The sequence below is a fragment of the Meleagris gallopavo genome, chromosome 1 (genome assembly GCF_000146605.3).
Source record: "Meleagris gallopavo isolate NT-WF06-2002-E0010 breed Aviagen turkey brand Nicholas breeding stock chromosome 1, Turkey_5.1, whole genome shotgun sequence".
NCBI lineage: Eukaryota > Metazoa > Chordata > Aves > Galliformes > Phasianidae > Meleagris > Meleagris gallopavo.
Window position 1 is genome coordinate 164,518,484 of NC_015011.2, and position 27,725 is coordinate 164,546,208.

Consider the following 27,725-nt stretch of genomic DNA (forward strand, 5'->3'; position numbering starts at 1 on the left):
CCCCTGGTTTGTTTTCTTTCCCTGTAACTGCTGAAGCCATCTCTATAATATTTCATGGCTAAATTAGCTTTTCATGCTTTTTAAGGAAAACCTGATAGAAAAGTTCCATATATGGGCTCTGATGCACGGAGTGGGTGGGCCTTCGAATTTCTTCTTGGCTTTATCTTTCTTTTTTTCCCAAATTTGCACTTTCTTAAATCTTAGGATCTTTTAGGAGGAAGTTTTTTACTCAGAGGGTGCTGATGCACTGGAACAGGTTGCCCAAGGAGGTTATGGATGCCCCATCCCTGGAGGCATTCAAGGCCAGGCTGGATGTGGCTCTGGGCAGCCTGGTCTGGTGGTTGGTGAATCTGCACATAGTAGGGGGGTTGAAACTAGATGATCATGGTGGTCCTTTTCAACCGAGGCCATTCAATGACTCTATGATCTTTTTTTTTTTTTTTTCTTAAGTACAGAATGGTCACATTGCTTTGGAATAAAATTATTTCTTGAAGAAAATAGCTTATGTGTTTACATTTACTTCAGAACATGGAATTTAATAGTTAAACCTGATGATTGATATGCGAAGTTTGAAACAGTGCTTAGAACAAGGAAATTAAGGAGGGGCCTAGAAAAGCCTCTTCAAAACTGAAAATAACTTTTTGTCTTTTTTTTCCTGTTGTTTTTCAGAGCTTTGGTGAAGGTGCACTGCACTCTATGAAGTCACTGCTGCACAGCAGAAAAGAGTTATGCAGTGTATCAGCAGAAGAATGTTTAAGTCGGGAAGAACAAGATAACTTTATTGAGGTTTGGCATAACCTGATCTTTTATATATGTTTTTTGGTTATGATGTAAGATAATCTAGCTTGTCGCATGCAGGATAGTAAATGTGAACAGTGTTGCAACTTACTGACAATTAACTCCTTGCCCTCTGTTGCTATTCTTGCATTCAGTCCTTGAAATCCTGAAAATAACTGTAACATTTCAAGATGATGTTTCTGTGCTTTGTAGGAGTTGTGAAACTAAATGACAAGACATGTAGATAAATTCTGTAAGAATTGTGTGACTGGATGCTCAGCATTTGTGAGCATTCCTGTGTTCAAGTTGTACGGATAGTACCCTAACGAAGTAGCATTTTGGTCCAAGTTTGAAGATGAAAGCTAGTGGACTGCTTATATTTCCCTGTGCTCAGTGTTAAAAGGTAAAGCTCCAGCATTGCAAATCAGGACTTCTGTGACATGAATACATATGGGCCAAAAGCTGAACTAAGTCTGGTGAGGGGGGGGAAAAAAAAAAAAAAGAGTAGACTCAGAGAATTCAGAAGTATCTCGGTAAACCTTGAGCTGTGAAGACAACTAGATCTGTTTGAGTTACAAAATTTAAGACCAATTTCTCCAAATAGAAAACAAAAAAGTAAGAAGCACTATGTAATGTGTATCTCTTAAGAGCTGTAGAGGACTACTGAGTAGTTAACAGGCCTGACAAGGAGCCTTATAGTAGGGGAGCATGACCTGAACTTGTCAGGAAGAAGAGCTGAAAGAAGGGAAAATGAAGCAAAAAAAGACTTAGGAAACTGTTAAGGAAGGATAGTAGTTGGATAAGGAGTAGGAGGAGGAGGGAAAGAAGCAGACTGTAGGGCTAGCAGAAAATGAGGTAGGATCACCTGGACAACCCCAAGGATTTTTGGACTTTACTTTTTTCTTTTTTTGTTTGTCTTTTTTCTTTTGCTTTTTTAAGCAAATAACTGACAACAATTAAAATGATGGGAGAAAGATAGCTTACTATTATATGTAGTTACATTATTAGCTCAATCAGTTGAAAACTTTCTGGTTGAAATGTAAGAGTTGATGGAAGAAGCACAAACAGGTGATTTATTTTTCTTCATTTGAGTGTACGGAGTAAGATATCTATTTACAGAATAATGTTAAAGAAACAGGTTACTAGGTCTGTGAAGACGATTGCTTAAACTTACAAAAATTCTATTTAGGTTTCCTATGCCATTTCAGTTGATCTTATCTTTGTCCGTGGATTCTGGTAAGCTTCAAATACAGTGTCATATACACTAAAAGAAAGGCTTCTGTTACTGATTGTCAGTCCTTCTGGAAGGATTTCCAGCCTAACCACCAACATTTTAAATGTCTGTACTAGTTTCAGGTCTTAAGGGTGTTTATTTTTTTTGAAAACTGGCGATTGAGCATAATAAATCTAGATGTTGTAATTGAGACAGAGATTAGTAGACTCAGCAGTTTCTTTGATGGCAAAGTATTCTTTGGGAGAGGAAAAGGCTCGTAATCATTATTTTGAGGAAGAGGAAAGGACCTGTAGAAAGACAAAAGGGCATACACCCACTAAAAAAACATCCTAATTTCAGCAAACCCTAAAGCCTCCCAAAATGTCCTTCAGAGAAATGTTTTCCCTCCAAGTCTTTAAATTGCTAGGCCTCTTCTTCCGTTTATACGGTAGGTGTTGTGCAGATGAGGTGTCTTCAGATACTGTATGCATAAAAGATGTAGGAGCTAAAGGGTATATCGCTGAAAAAGGATCATTTAATAGCACGGAGAACATGATGCCAGAGAACTGTGATTTGCTAAGAGCCATTTAGAATGCCACTGCAAAAGTGTTAATTTAGGATTTTGTTGTAATTGAAATCCTGTTTGCATCCACTTATCTGTAAGATGTTTTGTGGGAGACCAACGTAGTTACATGATACCACCTGAAATAAGTCAGAATTTTTAATATGTTAACATGATTTCAGTTTGAAAGGTTTTTTGTTCCCGTGTGCGGAAGAAAAAAACGTGCTTACTCAAAACTCAGCTACAGTACAAAACAATAGTTTTTCAGCCATTTGTTTTATTGCTCTTTCATAGTTTCTCTGTATGCACAGGTAAGTTGCTGATCCAGTTAATAAGTGATTATAAACATAGGGGTGTTCTTTGCTGGTTTTAGCCATGAGAAGCCTCTCACTAATACAGTCTTAATGTGAACTGTGACCCAAATACTTAAAAATCACTCGCTCAATTGCATAGTGCTCTGAAATAATTGAATCCCAGCCACATCAACTTCAACTCCAAACATAGAATCATAGAATCTGTGGAGTTGGAAGGGACCTTTATAGGTCATCTAGTCCAACTCCGCTGCAATGAACAGGGACACCTACAGCTAGATCAGGAGTTCAGACCCCATCCAGGCTGACCTTGAGTGTCTTCAAGGATGGGATATCAACCACATCTCTGGGCAACCTGTTCCTGTGCCTCACCACCCTCCCTGTAGAAGGCTTTACTTATATAGAACCTAAATCTATTCTCTTTAAGCTTGAAACCATTTTTCTTTGTTCCATCATCACAGACTCTGCTAAAGAGTCTGTCCCCTTCTTTCCTGTAGCTCCCGTTTGGCACATTGAATGGCTGCAACCAGTCCACGTCAGAGCCTTCTCTGAGTCTGAACAGCCCCAGCTCTTTCAGCCTCGTAAGAGATGTGATCCATCCCTGGGGTCATTTTTATGGCCCTCCTCTTGATATGCTCCAGCAGGTCCATGTCTCTCCTGTACTGAGGACTCTACATCTGAATGCAGTACTTCACGTGTGGCCTCACCAGCGCAGAGTAGAAGGCCAGGATCACCTTCCTTGCCCTGCTGGCCACGCTTCTTTTGATGCAGCCCAGGATATGTTTGGCCTTGTGGGCTACAAGGGCACATTGTTAGCTCGTGTTCAGCTTCTTGTTCATCAGTACCCTTAGGTCTTTTTTGGCAGGGCTGTGCTGAGTCCTTTCATCTTCACCCAGTTTGTATTGGTAGGAGGGGTTGCCTTGACCCAGGTGTGAGGTATTGCATTTGGATTTGTTGAACTGCATGAGGCTCACCTGGGCCCATTGCTCGAGCCTGTCTCGGTCCCTCTGAATGGCATCCCAACCCTCCTGTGTGTTGACTGCACCCCACAGCTTGGTGTCATCAGCAAACTTTGCTGAGGGTGCACTCAACTTCATTGTCAGCGTTACTGATCAAGATTAAAGAGTATCTGTCCAGGCACTGACTCTTGTTGGACACTACTCATCACTGATCTTCATCCAGACATTGAGCAATTGGCCACCACTCTCTGGACTTGATCCTGCAGCCAGTTCTTCTTTGAACAGTACACCCATCAAATCCATATCTTTCCAATTTGGAGAGAGGGATGTTGTAGGGTACCATGTCAGAGGCCTTGCTGAAGTCCAAGCAGGTGACATTGGTGGCTCTTCCCTTGTCTGTTAATGCAATAGCACTATCATAAAAGGCTATTAGTTAGGTGACGCAGGATTTACACTTGGTGAAGCCATGCTGGTTCTCCCATATCACGCCCCTGACTTCCACATGCTTTAGCATAGATTCTAGAAGGATTTGCTCTGTGATCTTTCTCGGGACAGAGGTGAGACTGACAGGTTGGTAGTTTCCAGGGTCATCCTTTTTACCCTTAAAAATGGGCATGATGCTGCCTTTTTCCACTCACCAGGGTCTTCACCTTATTGCCATGATTTTTCGAATATCATTGAGAGTGGCTTGGTGACTGCATCAGCTGATTTCCTCAGGACTCTAAGATGCATCTCATTGGGACCCATAGACTTCTGGATGTTAAGGTTCCTCAGGTTATCACAAACATGATCTTCACTTACAGTGGGAGGGATGTTACTTCCCCAGTTCCCTCCTTCCAAACCAAGCATTTGAGGGCTGTGTGATGAGCAGTTATCAGAGAAGACCAGGACAAAAAGTACCTCGGCCTTCTCCTTGTCTGTTTTTACCCAGTTTGCCTGTGTCCCTCACTAGGGGGAATACGTCCTCCTGGACTTTCCTTTTCTGGTTGAGGTGCCTGTAGAGTCCTTTCTTCTTCTTGACATCTCCTGCCAAGTTTAGTTCATGCTGGGCCGTGGCTTTCCTGACCCATCCCTTCCTAGCCAAGCAGCTTCCTTATACTCTTCTCACATCAATGGATGTGTTAATATTTGTGCTCCAGTTCCTACAACCTCATTTTGAAAATAAAAGCTGCGTATTTTTAGTAGCATGCAGTTACTCAACTGATCAGTCATTAGGGAAATATTAAATGAAAATGAGAAGATCTGACATCTGAAACAAAGTTTTCATAGTTGAATGTAAAGCAGATCATAAGCTGATGTCAAAGAATGAAGATAAGACAAAATACTTAATGCCTTTGATCTGTTAGCGTTGAATGAAATAAGATGCCTGTAAGCAGAATAAAAGAAAGCAATAAAATATCTCTATCCACAAGTCCCCAAACCCATAATATAGTTGACATTTCAGACATATAGCAGGCTCTTGAGCCTGACAAGACCTTCTTAGTGCCTGAATACTCTAATCCTTTTACTTTAGAGGGTCTCTCTACTTGGGTATGGCATGCAGACACACAGCTTAAGTCATCTGCTGTGTTTTCGCCTAAGGCTAATCAATTTACTTGGTAAATTGTCTGTGTTAAGGTTGTGATCTCTTCAGAATATCCAAACGTGTCAAAGTTTGTTAACATGGACAGATTTCGGATGGGAACTGGTTTATGCATGTCCAGCTTGAAGCACTGATCTTTGCAAAATCATCTTTAACAGACTTAATGGGATGTTTATGTGTTGCTAAATTTCAGCAAGCAAATAGACCCCTAGAAAGAAATGAATTTAGTGTGTTTTATAAGTTGTATGTGCACCTTAGTCTGATTTGATCTTTCAAAAGTCAAATACCATAGCGCTACTATATGCGTATGCAGTATTTTTTGGGTAAGCTGTGCTACCCTAACTTGTGAGTTTTGTAGTGGCAGAATGAAGATTAATGATAGAAATGTTACGAGCTAATAGTTTTACAGAAAACTACGGAGTTATTTTCTGAATTTCAGTATGTTCATGTTTTTATTCTGCAGATTACATTCATAGGTTTTGCTGAAGAGATGGGTACTGCTCATTTGCAGGTATAGTATATCTAGATTGGAAAATAATGTTTTTCAACACAAGTTATTTCTTGTAAGTAGTGTGTAGATTTTTGGACAGAGAAAGTTTGATGTTTGAGATATGAAATATGTTTATATTGAATTTTTGAAAGCATAATCATTTTCAACATTATTGAGAGGTTGAAAATTATTGTTTGAATATGATCATTAGGGTTTTTATATTAAAGCACAGCATGTCCCAGTCTTTGTATTGAAACGGTCTGAAATTGAATACTTAAACTATTTGGTTTATTTATTTGTTTGTTTTCTTAAAAACTGTGTATCAATATTTTTTTCTTTGTTATCTTCTTAATAATTCTTAATAACTGTACAGACTTGTGCTGTATTTTTCTTAAATCTAAAAGTTATCTATGATTCTATGATTCTTTCCAAGCTCATGCTTAAAGAAAGTGCCACGTCCCTGTTTCTATAATAACATGCTTTATTAGAATAGTGTTTTTGCCCTCTAGGAGCTTTGTGGAGGTCCACTGAGGACCTTTGTTGGCTAACTCTTTTGTCTGTAGTTGCATACCTTGTACGATGTGCAGTTGCTTTTCAGTGCTTCCAAGATTCTCCTTTGTGACCTTTAAGCCTCTTCTGTTTCATGAGAAATAGTGAAAATTCTTTGGATGGAAGAGCGGGTTGGTTAGATGTGTGGATTGAATTATTATATTATTGAATTATTAGTGGAATTGAGCTTTATTGAATTATTAGTGGAATTGAGAGAGTAATAGTGGATGGGTTAATAAATAAGGGATAAAAGAGAAACTTTATCAAAATTAGCAGCTGTTGGAGGGGATATGAGATTTAAAATGAAGCAACAAACAACTCTTCATTTTCTTCACCTTTATTTTTCTTGCTCTGTATTCTCAATTTGTTCCTATATTAAAACCAGGAGCTGTCAGCTGTTTCTGTAGAACTTCCAGATGTTCTGAAATCGCTTCAGTTGTGCAAACTAAAAGAAAATGAGGTTATTTTTCTAAAAGATATAAAGAAAACCTTGACAAAACCCTGTGTCATGAAAAACCAGGTAATTCTTTTGTTGTCTTGCATGTCTGATGACATTATATTTGGCCTTTTAAAGAGTTTGATAATACTGCAGCTTGTTTTACTTTTATTTTGGGATCACAGTAGTATTAGTGTTCTGTATTTCTGCATTTTTTGTTTAAAATGAGTGTTAGAAAATCTCTAAGCCTTTTGCTTTTAAGTTAAAAGCTATTTTATTAGTTCAAATACTGTGGTGCTGATCGCATCCTTCCGCTCAATTGTTGTCCCTTTCAATGCCGATTTGGAAAGAAGATGAAACTTTTCAAATTGCCCATCTCACCTCTGCTCAGATATGGCTTCTATCCTCTGTGGACTGTCTTCATTGAAAGAAAGATGCCAAGAAATTATGAGAATATTGGGTCCTCATAAAAGTCAGTAGGTTCTTCTCCAGTTACAAGTGTTGTCAAAGCAACATATTTTTGGTTATATTGATTTGCATGTTAAATCAAATTGCATTATAAAATCTTGAAGAAATAAATATAAACTGAAATACTGTTCAATATGAACAGGCTTTGAAATTGTATTTTTTCAGTAGTTTCATGACTACATGTTGTCAGAATTATATTCTACAGCCTTTTTTGTTTTATCGCAAAAACTTATTCAAATGTAGAAGTCATTAAAATGGGTATTTTTAACTTGCTTTATACATTTATTTTCTTTAAAAAAAATTCTGTGTTTCTTATTGTTGACTAAAATGTATGTCGGTTTCATCTGGGACAGAATTGTTTTCTTCAGAGTATCTGGTGTGATGCTGTGTTTTGATTCTAGAAGAAAAGCAGTGTTGATAACACGGTGATGTTTATAGTTGCTGATAAGCAGTGTTGTACAGAGCTAAGGCCATTCTCAGCGAAGGGCCCAAGCTGCTGTGAGGGAACAGAACTAGGACAGCTGACTTAAATTGGCCAAAAGGGTATTCCATACCTTATAAGATCACGTAGAAGGAGTTATGAAGGAAGCAGAAGTTTATCTCGTGTGCTTCTGTTGCACAGGGGGCTTGGTGGTCATAATTCAGGGGGTGGTTAGCAATTGCTTGCTTATCACTTGTTATATGCATTCATATATGTATAAGTATGCATACATATACTTTTATATTTATATATATTCATAAGTATTATCTGTTTCCTTTTCTCTATCTTAGCAAATAGCTTTATCTCAACGAGTTCTACTTTTTTTTTTCCTGATTCTCTCCCCTTTCCTACTGGGAAACGGGGGAGTGAGCAGACAACTGAGTGGTGCTTAGCCACCGCCAGATTAAACCACAACAATATGTTGAAGAAATCCTTTGTCATTCCTGATAGTTGAGATTATTCCAAGACTTTTTTTGCTTTCTTTTTTCTCTTTTTGAAGAACCAACTTCCTGAAGTGCTTTGTGTGATGCGACTGGCTCCTTCATTCCCAAAGATCAAAGCGGACTATGTATTTACCTTGCTGAGCAAATATACCATGGGTGTAAGACACACAGTTGAAATAAACTCACTGCAAAAACGTCAAACAGAGACATCCCGGGCAGAAGATGATGACACTAATCAGTCGGTTTCATCAATTGAAGATGATTTTGTCACTGCTTTTGAGCAGTTAGATGAAGATGAGCCCTCAAAGATGCAAAGTGTTGGTAAGTACTTGCAGTCTTACAGAAATTGTTAATTGATGTTTAAGCTGTCAGGATAAGAAAAGAAGTGTGAGTAATGAGAAGTGTAGTTTTTTTGTGAAGTGATATTATGCAGTGTAGTGTAATTTGTTGCTGTTCTTTTCATAACAGCTTATTAAGTCATAAACCAGAGATCCTAATCTTCACGTCAGATGCTGATAAAACAGAATCATGTACTTTGTATGCTTAAAAAAATACACAACTTCATGAATTTCAGGGAGTTGTAGGGTTTGGGGAAAAATGTAACATTGCTTTAATTAAGAAAGGTAAGCTACTATATTGCAACAGTAGCAAGTCCAGACATTGCTGTTCAGATCTGTCGCTAGTGTAATTTCTGAGTAGATTCTTGTTTTTGAAGCAGTTACTATTTTTTCCTCCTCAGGGACATGCAGCTCTACTTCTCGAAGCCATCGAGATGCCTCTTCACAGACCATCCCTGGTCAGTGTTCGGAAGCTGTGGACTCGAAGATCCGGTTGGGTTCTGGATGTCAAAAGTCGTCATCTGCTAGATCTTCTGCTTTGTTTGATGTGTTGAGACTTAAGGAACTGTCCTCAGTAAAAAATTCAGTTACAACTTCAATTTCTGATCCTTGGATACAAAGGAGTTTCTATAAGCCATATAACCCTTCTGATCAAGGTGTAAATTTTTTATGTAAAACGCTGTTTTCCTCCTCTCCAGCTGAATCTTCTGAGTCGAATTGTTCCAGCCCAAGCCCCATTATCTTCTTAGATGAAGAAGGGTATCAGAAAAGCTTGAAGGCAAAGCTTCAGCTGCCAAAAATTCCAGTAGTGAAAGACGGTATTGAGGATTCAGACTCAGAAGTTAGTGAATTTTTTGATAGTTTTGATCAGTTTGATGAACTAGAACAAGCCCTAGAAAAATCTGTTAAAGTTACTAGGGATCCCATCTTAGGGAGCCTCTCTCAGAAAAGGAGGACTGCCCATGAACATTTGTGTTCTGCTAACATTACAATGAATCCTCAGAAATTTAAGTTTGATCGTCCTATTCTTCCTGCCAATGTAAAGAAACCAACTCCTCGTAAACCAGAATCGCCATATAGCAGTGTCTTTGATGTCCCAGATTCCCCTCGCCCAGTTAAAACATCAGGGGAAGAGAACGGAGGCTTGTTCAGCCCTATTAGATCGTCAGCGTTCAGCCCGCTAGGGGGCTGTGGTTCTTCTGAATGTTTATGTCGTATCAGTCTTGGTGGAGATGAGACAAGTCAAAACCACCATGATGCACTTTATAATACTTATTCAGAATATGCTGATAGTGTTTCATTTGAGATATTGGGTTCTGTTTTTCAACCTGACTCTTCATCAGAACTTGGAGGAAATGATTCCAGATGCAACAGGATCACTTTGAAAGAAGAAGATGATCAAGCTGCAGATCTCAGAAAGAAAACTGGCAAGGAACCAGATAAACAAGCAAAATCTCAACATAAGTCATCAATGATTAGAGAGAGCATTCAAAAATTTGCAACTGACTTGGTTGAAAAAAGTTTGGGCAGTGCTTTTAAGGACCTGCAGAAAGGTGTTTCTTCATGTACCAATGCACTTTGTCATTTGGCTGCTAGGTTGACATCTTCAGTCTTTCAAATGGCTTTCTATGAAATTGGAAGACGTAGAGCAATCTCCCTGAAGGAGCGTGCTATTAATGGGCTAGCAAGCTTTTTGGTGAGTGAAGCTATAACTGGTGCTTTGAAAGAACTGCGACATGTAAAGAAACAAATGTTTACCAATACTGTTGCTAGATTTGCGGCAGACCTTGCTGAAGAACTTGTGTTTGAAGGAATCATGGAAGTATGTCAGTTTTCGTATCCATCGACTCCTACAGCTGCACAAGTTTCTTCATTTTCTTATGAAGATAAAGTGGTAAGATCCTATGCCAGAGATCTGTCTGAGTCTGTCATTCAGGAGGCTTTTATTGAACTATCTCAGGTTGATGTCACCTTCACAACGCAAGCGGCTATTAGTGTTTCCATGGACAATGTTAAATATGTGAGTGCAGAAAGTATGCTAGAATCAACACGGACCTCCACGGTTCTTCCTAATTTTAATGATAGGGTAGGGCAGAATCCAATCCAAGATTGCAAGAAGGCATATACAGTACATCAAGCTCTCTTTTGTACCTCTGGTGTTGTAAGTTCAATATCTGTTCCCTTAGCTGGAAGAGCTCTTTGTCATTATCAAGCTTCCTCTGATACTTGTAAAGCAAAAGTATGCACTGCTCCAATTTCTGATGACAGTATGAAAGTATACAAAGGCTGCAGTCATCCATTTTTTACAAGCAGAAAAAGAGAGGAGGAAATATCTTCTTTCAAGAATATATACCTTACTTCAGATCACAATCAAAGTGTTGAAAATAATCCATCACTCTTACATAACCAGAATGATACTAAACAAACAAATAACAGATCTGGAATGAGGAGTAACTCAGAATTAATAAATGGGTCAAAAAACATTAATAGTTTCTCTGGAACTATGGTAGATATGATAGTAAATGAAGCTTATGAGGCCATATCCTCATCTAAAGTAACAAAAGGAATGGAAGAGTATACAGACTTCTTAACAAGAAAAATAGTAGATAAGAAACCTTATGTGCAATATAGCGGTGAAGATTTCCCCAAGAATGTGTTTGCAGATAACCTGGCCAAATATATCATGAAACAATCTGTGGATGAAAGTAAAACTGTGTTACGCAACACTAGGGAAAATTTATCGTGCAATGTGGGCTCACAGACTCATGCAGATATCAGTGGAGGAGAGCAACGTGTAATAAAGAAACAAGAGACAGAGAAACAAAATAATGTTTCCGTAATTGTTGAACAACAGATGCCTTTGAATAATCCATGTAAATTGCTTACTCCAACTAATTCTGTTCAGTGTTTTTCAGAATCTAGAGATTGTTGGCAGGAACAAAAAGGATACCGATGTTCTTCAAAATCACCATCACCTTGCTCCACTGTGACTTTAGCTAGGCGTGTTCTAGAGGATGTGACTGACGCAGGAAGCTGCTCGATGACTTACTTAAACAAGCCCTCAAAAAAACATGATAGTCAAAAATCATCATCAGGACCTTTGACTTACAGGCAAGCTGATTGTTTTCTGCACGCAAATAGCTTTTCTTCAGTGATGTCTGGCAGTGAAGATGCTTTGCAGATGGTTGATAAATCAAGTATCAAAGATGGAAATAACAGTTTAACACCTGACACTCCCCCACCAACTCCTTTAGTACCATGTCAAGCTAGTTCTGAAAGAAACCTAAGAAAACTGTCTAAGAAACTCAAGGGAGAATTAGCAAAGGAATTTGCACCTGCAACACCACCATCTACACCTTACAGTCCATCTGTTACAGGTTCATCTGAAATTGAACGTGACTCTTTGGAAAATGAGGAATTCATGCTGAAACTCATGCGATCTCTTTCTGAAGAAGTTGAAAGTAGTGAAGATGAAGATCACTCTGAAATGATCATTGAGAAAGAAGAACGTTCAGAAAAAACTGTTCAGTATGCAGATTACTTAGCTAGTCGTATAGTTTCAATAGCAACTGAAATGGCAGCTTCCCATTTAGATGCTAAAACAAATGAAAGAGAAGCTGATAGACAGGTTCAGTTGAGTATGCAAAACAAAAGCTGTGGATATACTGCATCTGTAAGTACCCCAGAAGAGACATGCAGTTCTTTATGGAATTACGCAGGTGATATGGCAGGAAAAGTCATCAGTGAAGCCAAGAAAATGGTGAAATCAAGGCACTGTAAACTGTTAAAGTTGAAACGTGTTAACTGCCAAGTGGATTGCCTTTATCTCAGAAAAGGTGATAAGGATCATAGTTCAAAGGAGGAATGTGGCCAAGTGCAGGACCAGTGTCCTAGTGAGAGAGATTCATCTGTACTTTCTTTACCACAAGGTCCAGACATGATAGGTTTGACATCTAAGTACCCTAGCTGTGAAAGTGTGACTGATGAATATGCAGATCATCTGATTCATGTTTTGAAAAGAGAAGGTGGTAATGCCGAACTGTTAATGGATCAGTATGCCAGCAGGCTTGCTTACAGGTCTATCAAATCAGGCCTACGGCAAGCTGCTAGGAAAACTAAATTGAGATGCAACAGGAAGATATTTCCTGGGCAAAGCACACCGGTGAATGGCAAACTAGAACTTATCAAAACAATGAATAAAGATGCAGTACAGCAAGTGAAAAGTGGCATTCATCACTGTGCAGACCAACCTCATGAAAGAAGTATCAGCATGCGGAGAACAGAATGCATGGAATTGTTGCACTTTTCAGAATCTCTTGCTTGCAGCATAACGCATGATGTCAGAAAGAAGTTGAAACTATCAGGAGCCTGTTTGCCAAAATCTCTGACAGATTCCTGTCTATATAAAAAGACTGAATTTGAGGAAATTGCAGGGGATCTTATTAAAACAAGATTTCCTAGGACACTTCTACCTTTTTCCCCAAATCATAAACTGTATCATAGCACGGGCAGTTTGAATGAAAATGGTTACAGTGAAAGCATAATTCAAGCTATAGAACAGTACGCTAGAAAAGTAGCAGATGATACTCTAGAAATGGGTTTAGAATCTGCTGGTCTCCAGGTTGCTGAAAACAGGAAAAATGGGGATAGGCTTTCATATACTGAGAAACTGTCTCCTTTTTCTGGAACTGTCTGTAGATGCTGCAGTATGAAGGAACATCAGTACTGTACAGAAAGCGTATCTCATCACTTACCTCTACAAGATTCCTCTATTCCAGTGAGGCATTTTCTTCATTCTAAGTTGGACAGTGTCTGCCAAAAACCAAGAGTCTTTCAGCTTGATATTCCTAAAATTCATGTTGATGTAGAACAGAAGACAATGTTCTCTGATAAGGTGGTTGCTGCATCTGTCGAAAAAGCAGAGGGAGAGCTGAGTTATGCAAGTGTGGCAGCTGACAGTGGTATTGGACAAGATGGAGTCAGTTTTGCTGAAAGCCTTACTACTGAAATAATGACATCAGCTATGACTAATATCAGTCAGGCAGTTAACATAAGGTAATAATTCTCTTTTGTTGCAGTCTGTGCCAGAAAAAAAGAGGACTGTTAATACAAACATTAATGTGTTTAGAAGTTTTTGTTGTTGTTTTCTTTTCGAAATACAAATTTATGTTCTGTGTACTTTGTTTTGTTCTTATACTGGTATACAAATTATTCTTAACAAGAGGAAAAAAAAAACATATTTTTCCACCTAGGGAAAATGGAAGCTTGAAACAGATTTCTGCATATTTCAGCATGCATGTGTTCCAGTAGGTGGCTTTATATTTTGAGCTTATTATTTCAACTTGAAATACTATTATTTTTACCTACTGGAGACCCTTCAGGTTTTATTTGTGCTTGAGCCATGAAATAATTCTTATTTGTTCCCTTCTTGTATTTCTTTTTCTGTATTGAAAAATATAAGTAACTTATTTTTGATTGTCAGCAGGCACATCTGGTTGCATCCACACCAGCTAGTACTTGATAGAATGAAGAGTTTATTTTACTCATGAATGTTGTGATAGCATCCTTATTATTGGAAGAAGAGAACCTCTTACAAGATAACGGTTTATTCTGTAAAATAGTGATACAGTAGGCAAAGAACAGACATTCAGATTTTTGTATACTTAGCAAAGGCTATTTTACTGTTTCTTTTAGTAGGCCTGTGGATAGGGAATAGTGCCACAGTAACTTCAGGGCAGGGAGCAGCTGTTTGCAATGCCAAATCATTTATTTTCCTGGTTTCTAGCAGGGCATCATAGAAAGTAATAGAACAGACCTTAATGTGGCTTAAGGTCTCTGTGGGTCTGAATTCCTTTTTTCAGGGTTTGGTGTCACATGCAGATTAGCTTCTGCCCCATAAACTTCAGGGGAAGATTTTTGGTTTTGGAGGTGATAGCTGGGGGGAACATTTGCAGAAAACAGTAAGCTCTGTTTTTATTTGTATGGCCTTTCAATGAAGGCATGTAACTAAAAATTCCAGCAGTGTAGAAATTGTATATTGTGTCTCTGTACCAATGGGGTTGGACCCTTAATCTGTCTGTGACAAACGAAAAAGTAACATGGTTATATTCTTCTAATGTTTTTTTCTGGTCTAGTATTAAATGTGGAGGTTGGTGGCCCTGCCTGTGACAGGGTAGTTGGAGCTTCATGATCCTTGAGGTCCCTTCCAACCATTCTGTGTGATTCTGTAATGTCTACAGCATCAGAGTTGAGGCTTTTTTAATTGCCTTTTATTATTATTTTTTTTAATTGCCTTTTATTTTTAATTAATAAAAAATTAGTTGAAATTTCTGATTAGAAATGCAAAATTAAGGATTTTACTATTTTTTGTCTATGACAGCATGGAGATATTAAAGCTTTAACATGACAAAAAATGTTCAAATGCTTCTTACAGCATCATCTAATGTATGTCTCTTGAGATCTGCACTGTGTGGTGAAAGGAATGGCTGCTAGCACTGGTGAAGCTAAATAGATCTGGGGGGGAAATCCACCTTTTGTTAGTATTGGAGTGGATTATGATTCCAATTCTAAGCTGTGTCTTTGCCTAAAAAAACTCATGCTTTCTGGAGTGAAGTGTTGCCAGTAATGAAAGCAAGGGAGGGGAAATAGCCAAGCTGTCCTGTGTTGAACAATTTCAAAAATGTCAATTCTTCTGCTTGAAAACTGTACCTTGATCTATAGTCTGTAGACTAAAATGCATAGATGGTAAAACTGTTCTATGCTTTATAGCTAGCAGTCTTCTGCACGAGAGAATGAATTTGTTCCATTCCCTGTCAGATTCATTTGGTTGCTCCATTTCTTTTGAAAAATTGGAAATTTATACCCTTGAAATAAGTGCTAAATTGTTGTAAATGAATTTAAACAGATTTGACGTGAAACGCAGTGATGTTTTTGTCTTAATTTTTTATTTAGCACTGTTGGAAGAGAAGGATTTCACTCTGTTGAATCTGTTGTTAGCCAGCAGATGAGCCTTAGTATTGGTGATGATAGCACTGGCAGCTGGTCAAATCTAAGTTTCGAAGATGAACATCCTGATGAGAGCAGCAGTTTTCTTCATCTCAGTGACAGGTAACTATAAATGTGTTAGCACAGTTACTACTGTTACCTTGGCATGAAGAAATGTGGTATCAAGTGTGTGTTTTCTCTGGGGAGATGAGGGGAAAGGAGTTTATTTTGTCTTCAACAAGCAATGTGTTTTATATTGAAGTGGCTCTAATGTTGTATTTTGAATTGATGTTTTCCTACAGAATATTTTGTTCACAAATATTTATAATACCTTAAGTGTAAAATAGGTTGTTCACTTGTGTTACAGTTGCATCAAGTAACACTGTATATGTATAATTTAAATATTTGTAGAAGATGCAGATATTTAAAAGCAGCACGTGTAAAATACAGTTTGAAAGTAGTGCTTATTTAGCTCTGCAATTAAAAATTAATGTTTTATGTAAATTCATTTATTCTTGAGAAGAACGAATGTGCTTCATTTGCACGAGGAGCTTTAAACAGCTGTTTTTAGGGGTTGAATTTATCAACTATTCTTACTGATGCTGCTTGTGTATTCACGTGTTACTAACCAGGAACTTACAGGTGTCTGGAACTGGAACTCGCCTGTTTAGGATAGTAACTTCTTCCACAGAACTTGGTGCTGAAATTCCAGTGGCTGATTGATAGTCAGCTAAATTAAAACAGGAATTTTAAACATCCTCAATGTTTCTGTTGCCAGAGAAAATTACAGTGAGTTGTGTCCCTAGCTTCTTTATAGGCAAGACATGAGGAATGAGTAAGCTTAGTTTTGTATGAAGGATATATCACTTAAGTAGAATGTTCAGCACCTTAGATGAAGAACAGCAGAAATGGGGGTGGGTTTTTTATGTTTGTTTTTTTTTTTTACACTCATGTAATGTGCACATAGATTATTTGGTACCAAATTGAAACTGATCAAATAGCTGTAGCTATTTGCTGTTTAGTAGCTGTTTTTTTTTTTTTCATGTCTGGCTTAAGCAAATATTTTAATCAAACCAATGCTACAATTTCTTACTCGTACAACAAAATACTTCTACGAAAGTAAATATTGCCTAAAAGATATTTTAATAATGCATCATCTGTTGAATGAGCGGAAATAAATTTGACTTACGTGGTGGAATTCAGAATATAAGAAAAGAATCAGCATATTGACAGTTACATACAGTGAATAAAATAGGAGTTAATTGATGCTGGAGAAAACAAAAAGATGTAAAATCTGAACCTGTTGGGCCCATGGTGTTTTTACTGTCATTCCCAAGACAGCTTTAAATGGAAAGAAAGTACTTTGTACAATTTTAAAGACACTTTATTCATTAGAGGAGGAATGACCTAAATTAGCATAGAACTCAGGGAAGTGGAGACATAATTTAGATAGCAAGGTGTTGACAGAAGAAACAGACATGCACAAATTGCCCACCTAGCTTTACAGAACCAGCTGTGGATTGTTAAGTGCACCTGATTGTGTTTATGCTGTTGTGTTCTAGCAGGTGGATGTGAAAGGATTGGGGGTTGTGGCTCTGAGCAAAAAGAAGGGGGTTCTATCACAGGACAAGCTTCAGTAGTATTAAACAGTGGTATCTTACTCCTAGGAAATAAGGAGTTATGTGGCACAGAGGATTTATTGCTTTTGCATATATATATTTAACACAAACTGTTTAATATAACAAGAGAATGGCATTCAATTATAGAGCATCATCATGCAATTACAGTAGCTTAAAGTGTGGGGTTTTCTCTAATGGTTTTTGTTTTTTTTTGTGGCTATCTATTTAAAAAAATGTTGCACTAATTATGTGTAAGTCATGTCAATGCCAATTTGAAACACATGAATAAATACCCAGGGGCCCCGGGTAACCTGATCTAGCTGTGTGTGTCCTTGTTCACTGCAGGGGAGTTGGACTAGGTGGCCCTCAGAGGTCCCTTCAGACTCTAAGGATTCTGTGATTCTATGATATACTTCAGGTAGCTTTGCTCCCTTGACAAAGGGAACATTTCTTAATATACGTGGCTTTGTTGTATCTGAGAAGCTCCTTTCAGTCTTCTTTGTGCCATCCTTGAAGTAGTAGGTATTATTGGGCCATTTGTAGTGTCAGTACCTTACAATTGGGTAATACAGGGAGTAGAAAGCAAATTTTTCTTGCAGAGAGGAAAAGCCCTTTCCATATCATTGGCAGTATTTGATGGATACTGATATTTGAGACTCCTTTAGCCAACAATTTGGAAATTATGTTGATAGTAAGCCTGGAAATTCTATTAATGGTGGCTTAAAGTTGCAGAACACAGGTTTAGACTCCTTAGAAAACAACAGAAGGCAACTTGTAACATGTTTCAGGGTGGGAAAAAAATGGCATTTTTTTCATAGAAGCTCTTTTGGCAGGGTACATTTTCTCTTCCTGCATGATCTCAGGTCAATATAAAAACTGTGTTTCAGTACTTACAGAGGATTAAGCTAGCTGTAAGCAGGGGAACAAGACGAGTTGGAAAGAATTATCAAAGCATAATCTGTGTAGTTTTATTTGAATGGAAATGCCAATTAAAGTTCTTCTGTGGCCTTGGTAAAGTTAGTTACTCAGGGGAGTGTACATATTGTTTGCTTTGCATTTTTTAATGCTGGCAGCTTAAGGTTAGAAATACAGTAATATTAAGCTTTTTCTCTAGTTCATGTATAGGTATAGGCATAGAGTTTTCCAGAATGTGGATCAGAACTTCCAGATGAGGTTATACTTCAGAGCAGAAGCCTCTTGCCTTTGACTATATGGTATATGTAATACAAAATCTTGAAGCAGGATGATACAGTTCCTATATACATGATATATGTATAAACAGCTTTTCTTTCTGGTAATTCTTACGGTGATTTGTGTTAAGGAGCAGCATGAAGCCTTATAGAAGCATTTATAATGCCTTTTTCTGTTTATTGCTTGTTCTGTCATTGCAGATCTTCATTTTTGAGACTATGTTTTAAGATGCTGGACTAAAGGTCACATTACCAAAACAAAAACCAAACAAACCAAACCATCTTTTATGTTGCTATTATGTTGTAATCATATGGTTAACTACATCTAATATACTGTATCTTCAGACTCAGATTGACCTGTAAAATGTATAAATGTGTCTTACCAGAACAATACTATGCATGAGGCCATTCAGTTACGTTGTGAATAATTTTCCCTTTAGTCTGAGAACTGGGGCAGCTTTTACTTCCACTTATGTTAAGCTGCTACAATTCTTAAAGAAAGAGACTGAGCACAGAATGTTGATACCAGTAGACTGTGTTTAAAATCTCTTTTCTATATATGTAATTCAGAACTGAGGTTAATGCTTAATATGTTCAGTGATAACCTCAAACAGTAGCTTGAAAAATGTTCTTGACCAGATTTGCATTTCCTATGCAAATCTAACAGGTAATTGCAACATCTTGGTAACTGCCTTTGGTGTTTTTTTTTCTTGTTTTTTTTTTTTTGTGATTTGTGCATTTTAATAGGTTTATTTGCAATTCTAGGGCTGCTTTATTTGAAAGCTTCTGCTCTTTAATTTTATTTTTTTTCCCCCTCAGTTAGTATGTGTTCATACTGCAAGCTTGCTAACCTGCCATTACAGTGAGGAAATTAAATACTTAAATGTGCTTAAATGCACCCACACTGAGAAACAAAGGACACTGATAGGTGATGCTGTTACTGACAGCTTCTTGGAAGAGATCAATATCTGCCTTTTGAAATGCTCCCTTTCACCATTTATTGTTTTAAATTTTACTATTTGCTGTCAGCAGAATATGTAGAAAAGAGCTTTAGCAGTCACACAGAACTTAGCTGAAGAGCTGCAGTAGGCGGGGTTGGAGATTCATGGTCCTTGAGATCCCTTCCAACCCTGGCCATTCTGTGCATCTTCTTGCAGTAGTAGTTCTCTAAAATGTTTCATGGCTTGTCATACCATCTGTAGTAGGTAATTTAGGCTTCTCAGAGCACTGATTGTCTTGAGATTCCATTCTTAGAAAGCTTCCAGACAAGCTCTGGGAAAGGTGTGAAATTGGAAAACAGGAGTAGCTCAGGACACCTCAATTGTTTCAGTTCTTCACATTGAACGTAGTCATGGAATAAATACACTGTGTTTGTGAACTGTGAGTTTTTTTTTGGTCTTATTTTCTCTTATAAAAAAACAAGTTGGAGTTCAGTATTCAGAATTTATTAAAAAAAAAGAAAAAAAGCTTTTCTCATTTTTTTTATTTTTTTTTCCCCCTTGAGAATTCTATTTCATCCAGCTGTTGGAGTTCACTGCTGAGCTTTTGGAATGAGAGGAGAGGATTAATTTGTGCAATTGTCTCCACAATGTATAATTTTATGAACTTTTAGTTAGCATTTAAGCAAACATTGTATTTGTAGTCCAGATTCCAGCATGTAATCACTGAAATTTTTCAGCTTGTGTAAGTGACAAATAATCTGGTTTGGCCTAAAGACAGAATTACTATTAGCATTGATCTGGAAAATTAATGAGTACAAATTAATTCTTCCACCTGTATACAGAATTTTGCCAGTTTTGCATTATAACACAGATTGTTGCTCTAAATGTCTCTGACAGTCATGTTTGTACTCTATTCCAGTAAGCATATTTAGGAAGTTTCAGTGTTCTTGTGTTAAATATGTTGACAAAACAGCTCTGAGGAAAACCAAGGTTCAAGATTTGAGCTATTGTTCTTTTCTAGTTCAGCTGTGTTCTCTTCTTCTCCTGGCAGTAATGGTAACAGCAGTAGCTGGAGCAGTCTTGGTTTAGAAGGGGATATGTATGAGGAGAATTTATCCTTTCCAACATCAGACAGGTTGGTTGAGTTGAGAATATAAACCAGATGGGATCCTTATAATTAATGCATGTAATCATCATTTTGGAAAGTAAGAATATGGCACTTTTTTAATGCTTTTATGTTATTCGCTCTCTTCACACCTAATCACAATATGATTTCTTTCATTAATTAATCCGTACTGAATGGTTAAACTTTGCTGTGCTAAACTGGTGAATGTGTTTTGCTTGCAAAATGAAAGGTCCCACTTATGCATGTTCTTGCTTGCAGTTCACAAGTCTTTAGATTTACTTTTTCATGCAAACTGGAGCTTGCTTCCTACAGGATTTCTGTTTCTCATTTAGCTTGTGGTAACTTTCAAAATCTCTTGGTAAATGATATTTGTAGAACATTTAACATGCAGCTCTGAATAATCTATAGCTGTTCATACCTGTGATATAAGATATCTCAACTTTTTTTTGCATATGAAGCAAACCTGTCCTTTTCAATATTAACAAGTTATCATTTTATTTTAAAAGATCTCTTTTTAAGTGTCTTGCCTTTTCTCTCTTCCCCTATGAGTAAATCTCATGAAATTGATACATTTCCAACATGAAATGGTGTGAGAAGCAAAGCTTTTCATTGTCTTCTCTTAAATCTTCTATGATCTTCCTGTCTTTGCTGTCTGATCTTCAATGCAGTCTTAGGATTGACTATATTCCTCCTATGTATATTGTTTTAATATTTTTGTTACATTTTTAAAATGCAGTGATGGAACAGAAGACAAAGATGAGGATTCCAAGGATGCTGTAGAAGGTAATCTCAATTCCAACATTTATTGCTTTTCTTGACCTGTGTACTTGACGTGATTTTTTTGTTAATTCTTTGGTTTTGTAATCTGCTAAGTAACCCTGTTAACCCTGTAGATCATTATGACATTTGTGTCATATAAGTGTCAGAATATATTCTTTGATTAATATTTTGAGAGAGTGCATTGAAACATCAAAATATACAGCATCTGAGCAATGTTAGTCTCTGATTTTTTAGAAAACACGTAATTAACAATGAAAGACAGTGAATTGTGATCAGCTCCTTGAATATGTATATAAATTAAGGTCTGTACAGAATCTTGTTAATACTTTCTGTTTCGTAAAGAACTCTGAACTTGGTCCAGTCTGAGCGAGGTACAAAAGGTTGTTAACTCATTGCTTTCTGTGTTTTGGTCTTTCATTATGAGGTTGAGAAAATGCAAGTTACCATTATTCTTTTTCTGTACTCAACTTGAAGAAAAAAAAATAAATTCATTTAATTGTTTTACTTTTTTTTTTTTTTTTTAACGTTAGGTTTGGAGCAAGTAAAAAAGACTTTAGCCATATTAAATATTGACCTGGAACCAAATCTAGTGGACCCCCAGCTCAGAGCAGCACTCCAGTGGCTAGCAGCTTCTGAAACAGAGGTGTCTGATCTGCACTTTCACGACACTGCTACAAGGGAATTTGTCTTAGTAAGTTGTCTCACAAGTTGTTTTACTCAGCTTATTCCAAAGAAAGGTGCAGTTACAACACTTTTGTTCAGTGAAAAATGTACTTTTTAAGCACTTTTTAATGTAGTGTTTAATTGTATGCAAACTAAATCTCATTTTTGAGAACTTGCTTGTGCAAATAGTTTTCTAACGTTACAGCGTGATGTTCGTCCTCAAGTTTTTATGCCAGCAAATGCACATTTTCTTATCAGAAGTTATGAAGTTTAGATTCTTTTTTTTTTTTTTTTCTTGGAAGTAACTGCAATCAAAGCTGTTAAGAAAAAGCTGAATGAGACTGTTTTGGTTTTAGAGATTGCTGTGACCATAGAGAAAGTTGAATTTAATAGGAGAGGCTTCAATAAAGTGCGTCTCATAGGGGAGGGACAAATGTTTGGTGTATCTAATGACTTGAGGATATTTCCATCACAAATGCAACAGAAACTTCTTATTTTGATAAAATCATAATTTTTTTTTTACTTCATGTGACTACACACTAAACTGCATTCGATAATCCAGCATTTATTACATGATCTATTTTTTTTTAAATTTTATACCAAGGAACTGTTTTTAGCTATACCCAGTGAATTTAGCTAGTTATTTGATGTGAATGAGCTTTGCTTTAGTGGCTGTTGTTCTGACTTACTGCATAGCTTTTGCTGAAGATCTATCCATCCTTGACCAACGTGAACTATGACATTGCAAACACTCAGGCAGAGTAGTGGTAGGATCCACGAGTGTTAGTGGTTATCTTATTTTCCGTGTCTTTGTCCTGTAACATACCATGTAGAACAGCAACAACAAGAAAAGATGGCAGATGTGGTTCTGAGCAGAGTCTAGTGGTTGGCAACCCTGCATATAGCAGGGAGCTTGAAACTAGGTGATCATTGTGGTCCTTTTCAACCCATGGCTATTCTATGATTCTATATCTCATCCTCATACTTCTTTTGCAGGCTTTTACTTGGCTAGAGGCTAAAGTTGCAGTGCTATCTTTAATGCCTAAAGATGCATAAGAGATGTATTATAGCTAATAAGAGAATATGATGAGAAAAGTACTCTGGAAAATAGCTGTCTAATGTGTCTTTTTTTTTTTTTTTTTTTGTAGTAAAAGTTTTGCTTCTTGACAAGTGATACTTAGCTCACACCTAAAGATAAAAATACAACATCTTCAGAACAAATGATCATCATGCAATGCTGAAAACACGTTTGCTTTTAAATAATCATTTGATTCACTAGGTTTTACATATTCATCTTTAGTTCTCCAAATGTACTTATGTTAAGATGAACTGAAACACTGTTTTTCCGTTTGGACAGAGGGAAAGGTTACCTGTTTTTATTCTCTTTTCTCAGTCGTGATCTGTAACGCTGTCTATCTAGAGACTTGTGTCTAGTTTATCTCTAGTTGCCAAACCCAGAATGTCACCTGTTATGTCAGTCAGACTCAGCATCCTTCTCTGTTTCTTCGGTTTTGAATGAAAATACAGAACTATGAACATTGTCCCTGTTTGAATTATCCGATATAGGAAAGATTAGGACATGTACTTTTTGAAATTAATTTGTCTTTAATTGTCAATTTATAAGTTCAAAGAATGAAACCTTTCTAGAAGGATACTTGTAAATGTAATAAGAATGTTCTTCTGAAAGGCCCCTGTGTTCTTTCAGGATTATATTTATTAGAAATGAGATATTTAGCAGTACAGTACAAGAAGTCTTGTAGTTAGTCTCAGGATGATGTTGATGATCTGGCCCAAACTGAGGTTCTTAAATTGGAAATAGTCATTCTCTGTTCTCCGTTAGTAAAATTAGATGCACCTCCAGAGGGCACTGTAGCCCAGCAGAAAACTAAACTGACTTCTGCTTTCAGATGTCTTCCCCAACTAAACTGACCTCTACGTATAATCTCGAAGTCAGCTCTGTGGTTTTGATAATCTCAGAGCTACTTTGGTAAGGTACCACAGTTACATAAGGAATAAACCTGGGCTTTTAAAATCACACTGAAAACAGTAATTTTCACTTTAAGCAGTTGGAAGTTTCAGGAAGGGAGGAGAGGCAAATGTTAGCTGATCAGAGCAGGATAATAAGCCACTGATGTTTTGTGGCTGTATAAAAGATAAAAATATATCATGCCTGCTATATGCTGGTAGTTACTAGCTGAAACTGGATATGAACTCTTGAGAGTTCACACTATACTCAGCAAGGCAGAAAAGTTGATTACCTGTATACGAAACAAAATATGTTAGCTGCTAGAACAAGAAGCTACTGAATTAGAATTAGATTGGGGAGAAAACATTCAAGAAGATCTGACAGCATGGATATGCAAGTGCCTTGATTTAAAAATAAAAATAAAAAGTGTGCACATGCATATAATTTTTCATCAGAGTGTATCTAACTGTTCTAGGATTTCTGATGTCTGTTTTGAGTCAACTCAGTTGATTCTCATGTGTGACAGTAGGAAGCAGTAGTCATAAAGAAAATATGGGATTGAACTTTGAGCTCAATGAAAACACAAAGATAAGCAAAGCCAGGTGACAGCTCTCATATTTAGTGTGATGATATATTTTTCCTTAGACAGAAACTTTAAACTGTATTTGCCTAAGTACATCTTTGGACTTCAGCCAAACTTCTTTCGCGTAAGAAAAATTACCTTTCTTTTATAAACCATTTACAAAATTGCCTCTTGTAGCCCATAAAACTCTTGTTTGCTGTGCTGTATCTTAAAATTTACAAATAATTCATGGAAATAACTTCAGAGTTCTGTCTCCCTCTTATATAGAATGTGTTCATTTTTTTTTAACTGAAGAAATTTCTGCGTTCAGTATTTGTTCTGCTCAAGTTCAGAGATTCTGCTCATTCAAGATAACCTGTACTCAGAAGTTAACTCTTTTGTACAGGTTTTTAGTACTGGGTTATTACAACCGAAAATGCAGACTGAAATGTTCAGTATTCACATTCTGCCTGACAGTTCTATCACCTGTCTCCTTGCAGTCTGAACATCACACTTAGGTGAAGAAATAGGGAAAAGTTGTATCACTCTTTTTTTTTTTCCTAGAATTTTCATACTTCAGTTTGACAGGTCACAGGAAAAAAAACCTCTATAAATTTTTAATTTGGTAACTGTGAAGATATTTTGCTGAATGACTTTTTAAAACTTAATAGAGAGCAGTAAAATTCTGTGGCTCCAGGAGGTATGTAAAGTGTATGTCTAAATTGTTGTTGTTAAATGCAGCATTGATGGTTATGCTGAAAGCTACTGAGAATATGTATTTTTTAAAGTAAAGATTTTTTTAGTTCTGGGCAAACTGACAAATTTACTGTATCTTAGGGTAGGCATTCTTCCATATGTAGCTAATCTTGACGGGTAGGCAAAGGAAACTTCTTGCTTGGGCTCCAGGATGAAAAAAAATGTTTTCAGCTACGCTGATCTCCATTCACAAATGGTAGTTTAACGTAACCTTCACCTTTTCCTCTTCTCCAAGATGCTATAATTTCCTAACTCTGAAGGCGCTGTTTCCGTTGAGGGTAGCATCTGTGCCACCCAAACCACACTATATGTTGTGAAAGGAAAATCCACATCCTTTTATTAAGACTGAGTTTTGTCTTTTTTATGTGCGTTATTGGCATGGGAGGGGTGGCAAATGTCTTAACCTTGTGTTCGGAATTTCCTGTTTTCTGCAGTCTTGATGAACCACAGCCTTCATACCTATGGCACCAGATCATTTGAAAATGTCACTCCCTCCAGAAGAAACTGTTGTGAAAAGCGCTTGATCCTTGAGGAAGTTTTTGTTTTTGTAGATGTGGGAATAATGATGAACTTGTTACAACTGATCTCTTATGAGCTAATGTTTCAAGAATAACTTCTGTAACTGTTAATCAGGATGTGCTGGTCAAAATATTTTGTTTTGTGTTTCTCCCATATCCCCTTTAGCTTTCCAGAAGACTGCGTGAAAGAGATTGGAAAGTGGGAGATCTCTTGCAAGCAGTGTTGAAGTACTGTGAAATGCTAGAGAAGGCATTCGATGGAGAACAAGCCCTTAATAAGTCTTTGGTTGGGTGGCTTCTGGATAATGTCTGAAAAAGTCCAAAGATGCACCGCTCTTCGCTTCATTCCTCTTTCAAAAGGAGATAGGAAGAACGTAGATAAATAATGTAAAATTCAATTAATGAATGTTCAAGTAATTGTCAGCATTTAAAAGATTGAGATGAAAGTCAAAGTATCTGTGCTGTGCTTTGTGATACTGTGCACATGGTTTGTCTGTTCAATCCATAGTCAGCATTGTCCACCCATGCATAACCTGTATTTACTGCTGTGTTCAGACCGTTGAGATAGTTATAAAAAAGTACCTTGTCTATGACAGTAGTTCAGAGGAGGCAGTCTCAGGCATGATATTGAAGATTCCCACTGCACCAGGATTGCTCTTTCCCATTTGTGCCTGTTCTGTATTCACGGTGGGACTATGAACACTTACATTCTGAAAAAACCTCTTCTCATAGTCTGCAGCAGGATTTTCCAGAAGAATTATCAGTCTTGGCCAAGTGTTAGGTGCACAAGGGCAGAAATACCAGGAGGAAAATGGACTTGCCCAGGCAGACCTTTAGTGTAGTCTGCTTTCATAGCTGCCTTTCTCAATTTGAATTTTCAAAGATGTGGGAGTCTGCTCTGAAATTGAGGTGCAAATACCTCATATTATAGAGCTGGTAAGTTCTGGTAGAAGGACAGACTGAGCAGCTGAGCATAACTTCTTAAAAACAAAGCAAAGTTTCTTGAAGTTCGCCAGTCAAGTTTAAATTGCTAAATTTCGTACTGAAGTTTCTTGTACCAAAAAACTTTTAACGTTGATTTTATGTCTGAAGAATTTGTATGTTAGTCTTTGTTATGGTTTAATCCCAGTAGCAACTCAGCTCCACACAGCTGCTTGCTCACTGCCCCTCCCAGTGTGATGGCAAAGAAACTTGGAAAGGTGAAAGTGTTAAGAACTCATGGCTTGAGATAAAGACAGCTGCAGCAAAAGCTACCCTTGCAAGCAAAGCAAAATCAGAGCTCCCTCATATGTAATGGGTGCTTGGGAAGATAGCTGCCATGACTCCAAATGCCACCCTCCCTGTCATTCCATCTTCTATTGCTGAGCATAACACCACATGATGTGGAATATCTCTGGTTAATGTGTCAGATGGCCTGGCTATGTCCCTGATCAGCATCTTGTGCCCCTTAGCTCCTTGCTGGCAGGTTGTCTTGAGAAAATGAAATGACCACAGCTCTGTAAGCACTGCTCTGCAGCAACTAAAATATCAATGTGTTATCAATATTATTTTCATCACAAGTCCAAAACATAGCACCATATAAACCTCTGTGAAGAAAATTAACTCAAGCCAAAGCTGGGAGAGTCTCACATACAAAGTAGTAAATGGAATCTTTTTTTATCTGAGAATTGTGGCCATCTTTTGACCAGTCTAATTCTTTACTTCTTACCTTCCCTACATGAGTTTTCTTTTCAGTGATAAAGAGAATTTTGTTACTTGCTGAGCACTTAAGTGTTAGCAAGGAAAACTAATTAAAATATAAAAGAGAAACTTATTGCAAATTGATTTTTCATTTTTCTTAACTACCTTTGCTAAATATTTTTTAAAGGCACTTTTAATCAAGTCTTTTTAGCAATCTAATCATGTTTCTTACCAGTACTGCTGACTTGCCTTTTTGTCTGAAGGAGAGTCTGGATCCTTACATATCCTGTCGTTTGAGAATGCTTTGGGGGTTTGCTTTTTTTTTTTTTTT

General features: G+C 37.2%; 1 protein-coding gene across 1 annotated transcript; it reads left to right on the top strand.

Annotated features, from left to right (window-relative positions):
* The first annotated feature begins 637 nt into the window (after positions 1 to 637).
* On the top strand, positions 638 to 27,719 carry AKAP11 (A-kinase anchoring protein 11). The gene is made up of 9 exons (XM_010728839.2): positions 638 to 786; positions 5,868 to 5,915; positions 6,829 to 6,963; positions 8,328 to 8,592; positions 9,011 to 13,664; positions 15,561 to 15,716; positions 21,206 to 21,252; positions 21,780 to 21,940; positions 25,881 to 27,719. The coding sequence occupies exons 1-9, from the start codon at positions 697 to 699 to the stop codon at positions 26,025 to 26,027; spliced, it is 5,703 nt and encodes a 1,900-aa protein (XP_010727141.1). The 5' UTR covers positions 638 to 696; the 3' UTR covers positions 26,028 to 27,719.
* The last annotated feature ends 6 nt before the right edge of the window (positions 27,720 to 27,725 follow it).

Excerpts from the sequence above, each read along its gene's own strand:
- AKAP11 (XM_010728839.2), top strand. The coding sequence starts at position 697 with ATGAAGTCACTGCTGCACAGCAGAAAAGAGTTATGCAGTGTATCAGCA. Across the intron at positions 15,717-21,205 it reads TTTCTTCATCTCAGTGACAG|TGATGGAACAGAAGACAAAG; the intron begins GTAACTATAAAT and ends TTTAAAATGCAG. Across the intron at positions 21,941-25,880 it reads CTACAAGGGAATTTGTCTTA|CTTTCCAGAAGACTGCGTGA; the intron begins GTAAGTTGTCTC and ends TATCCCCTTTAG.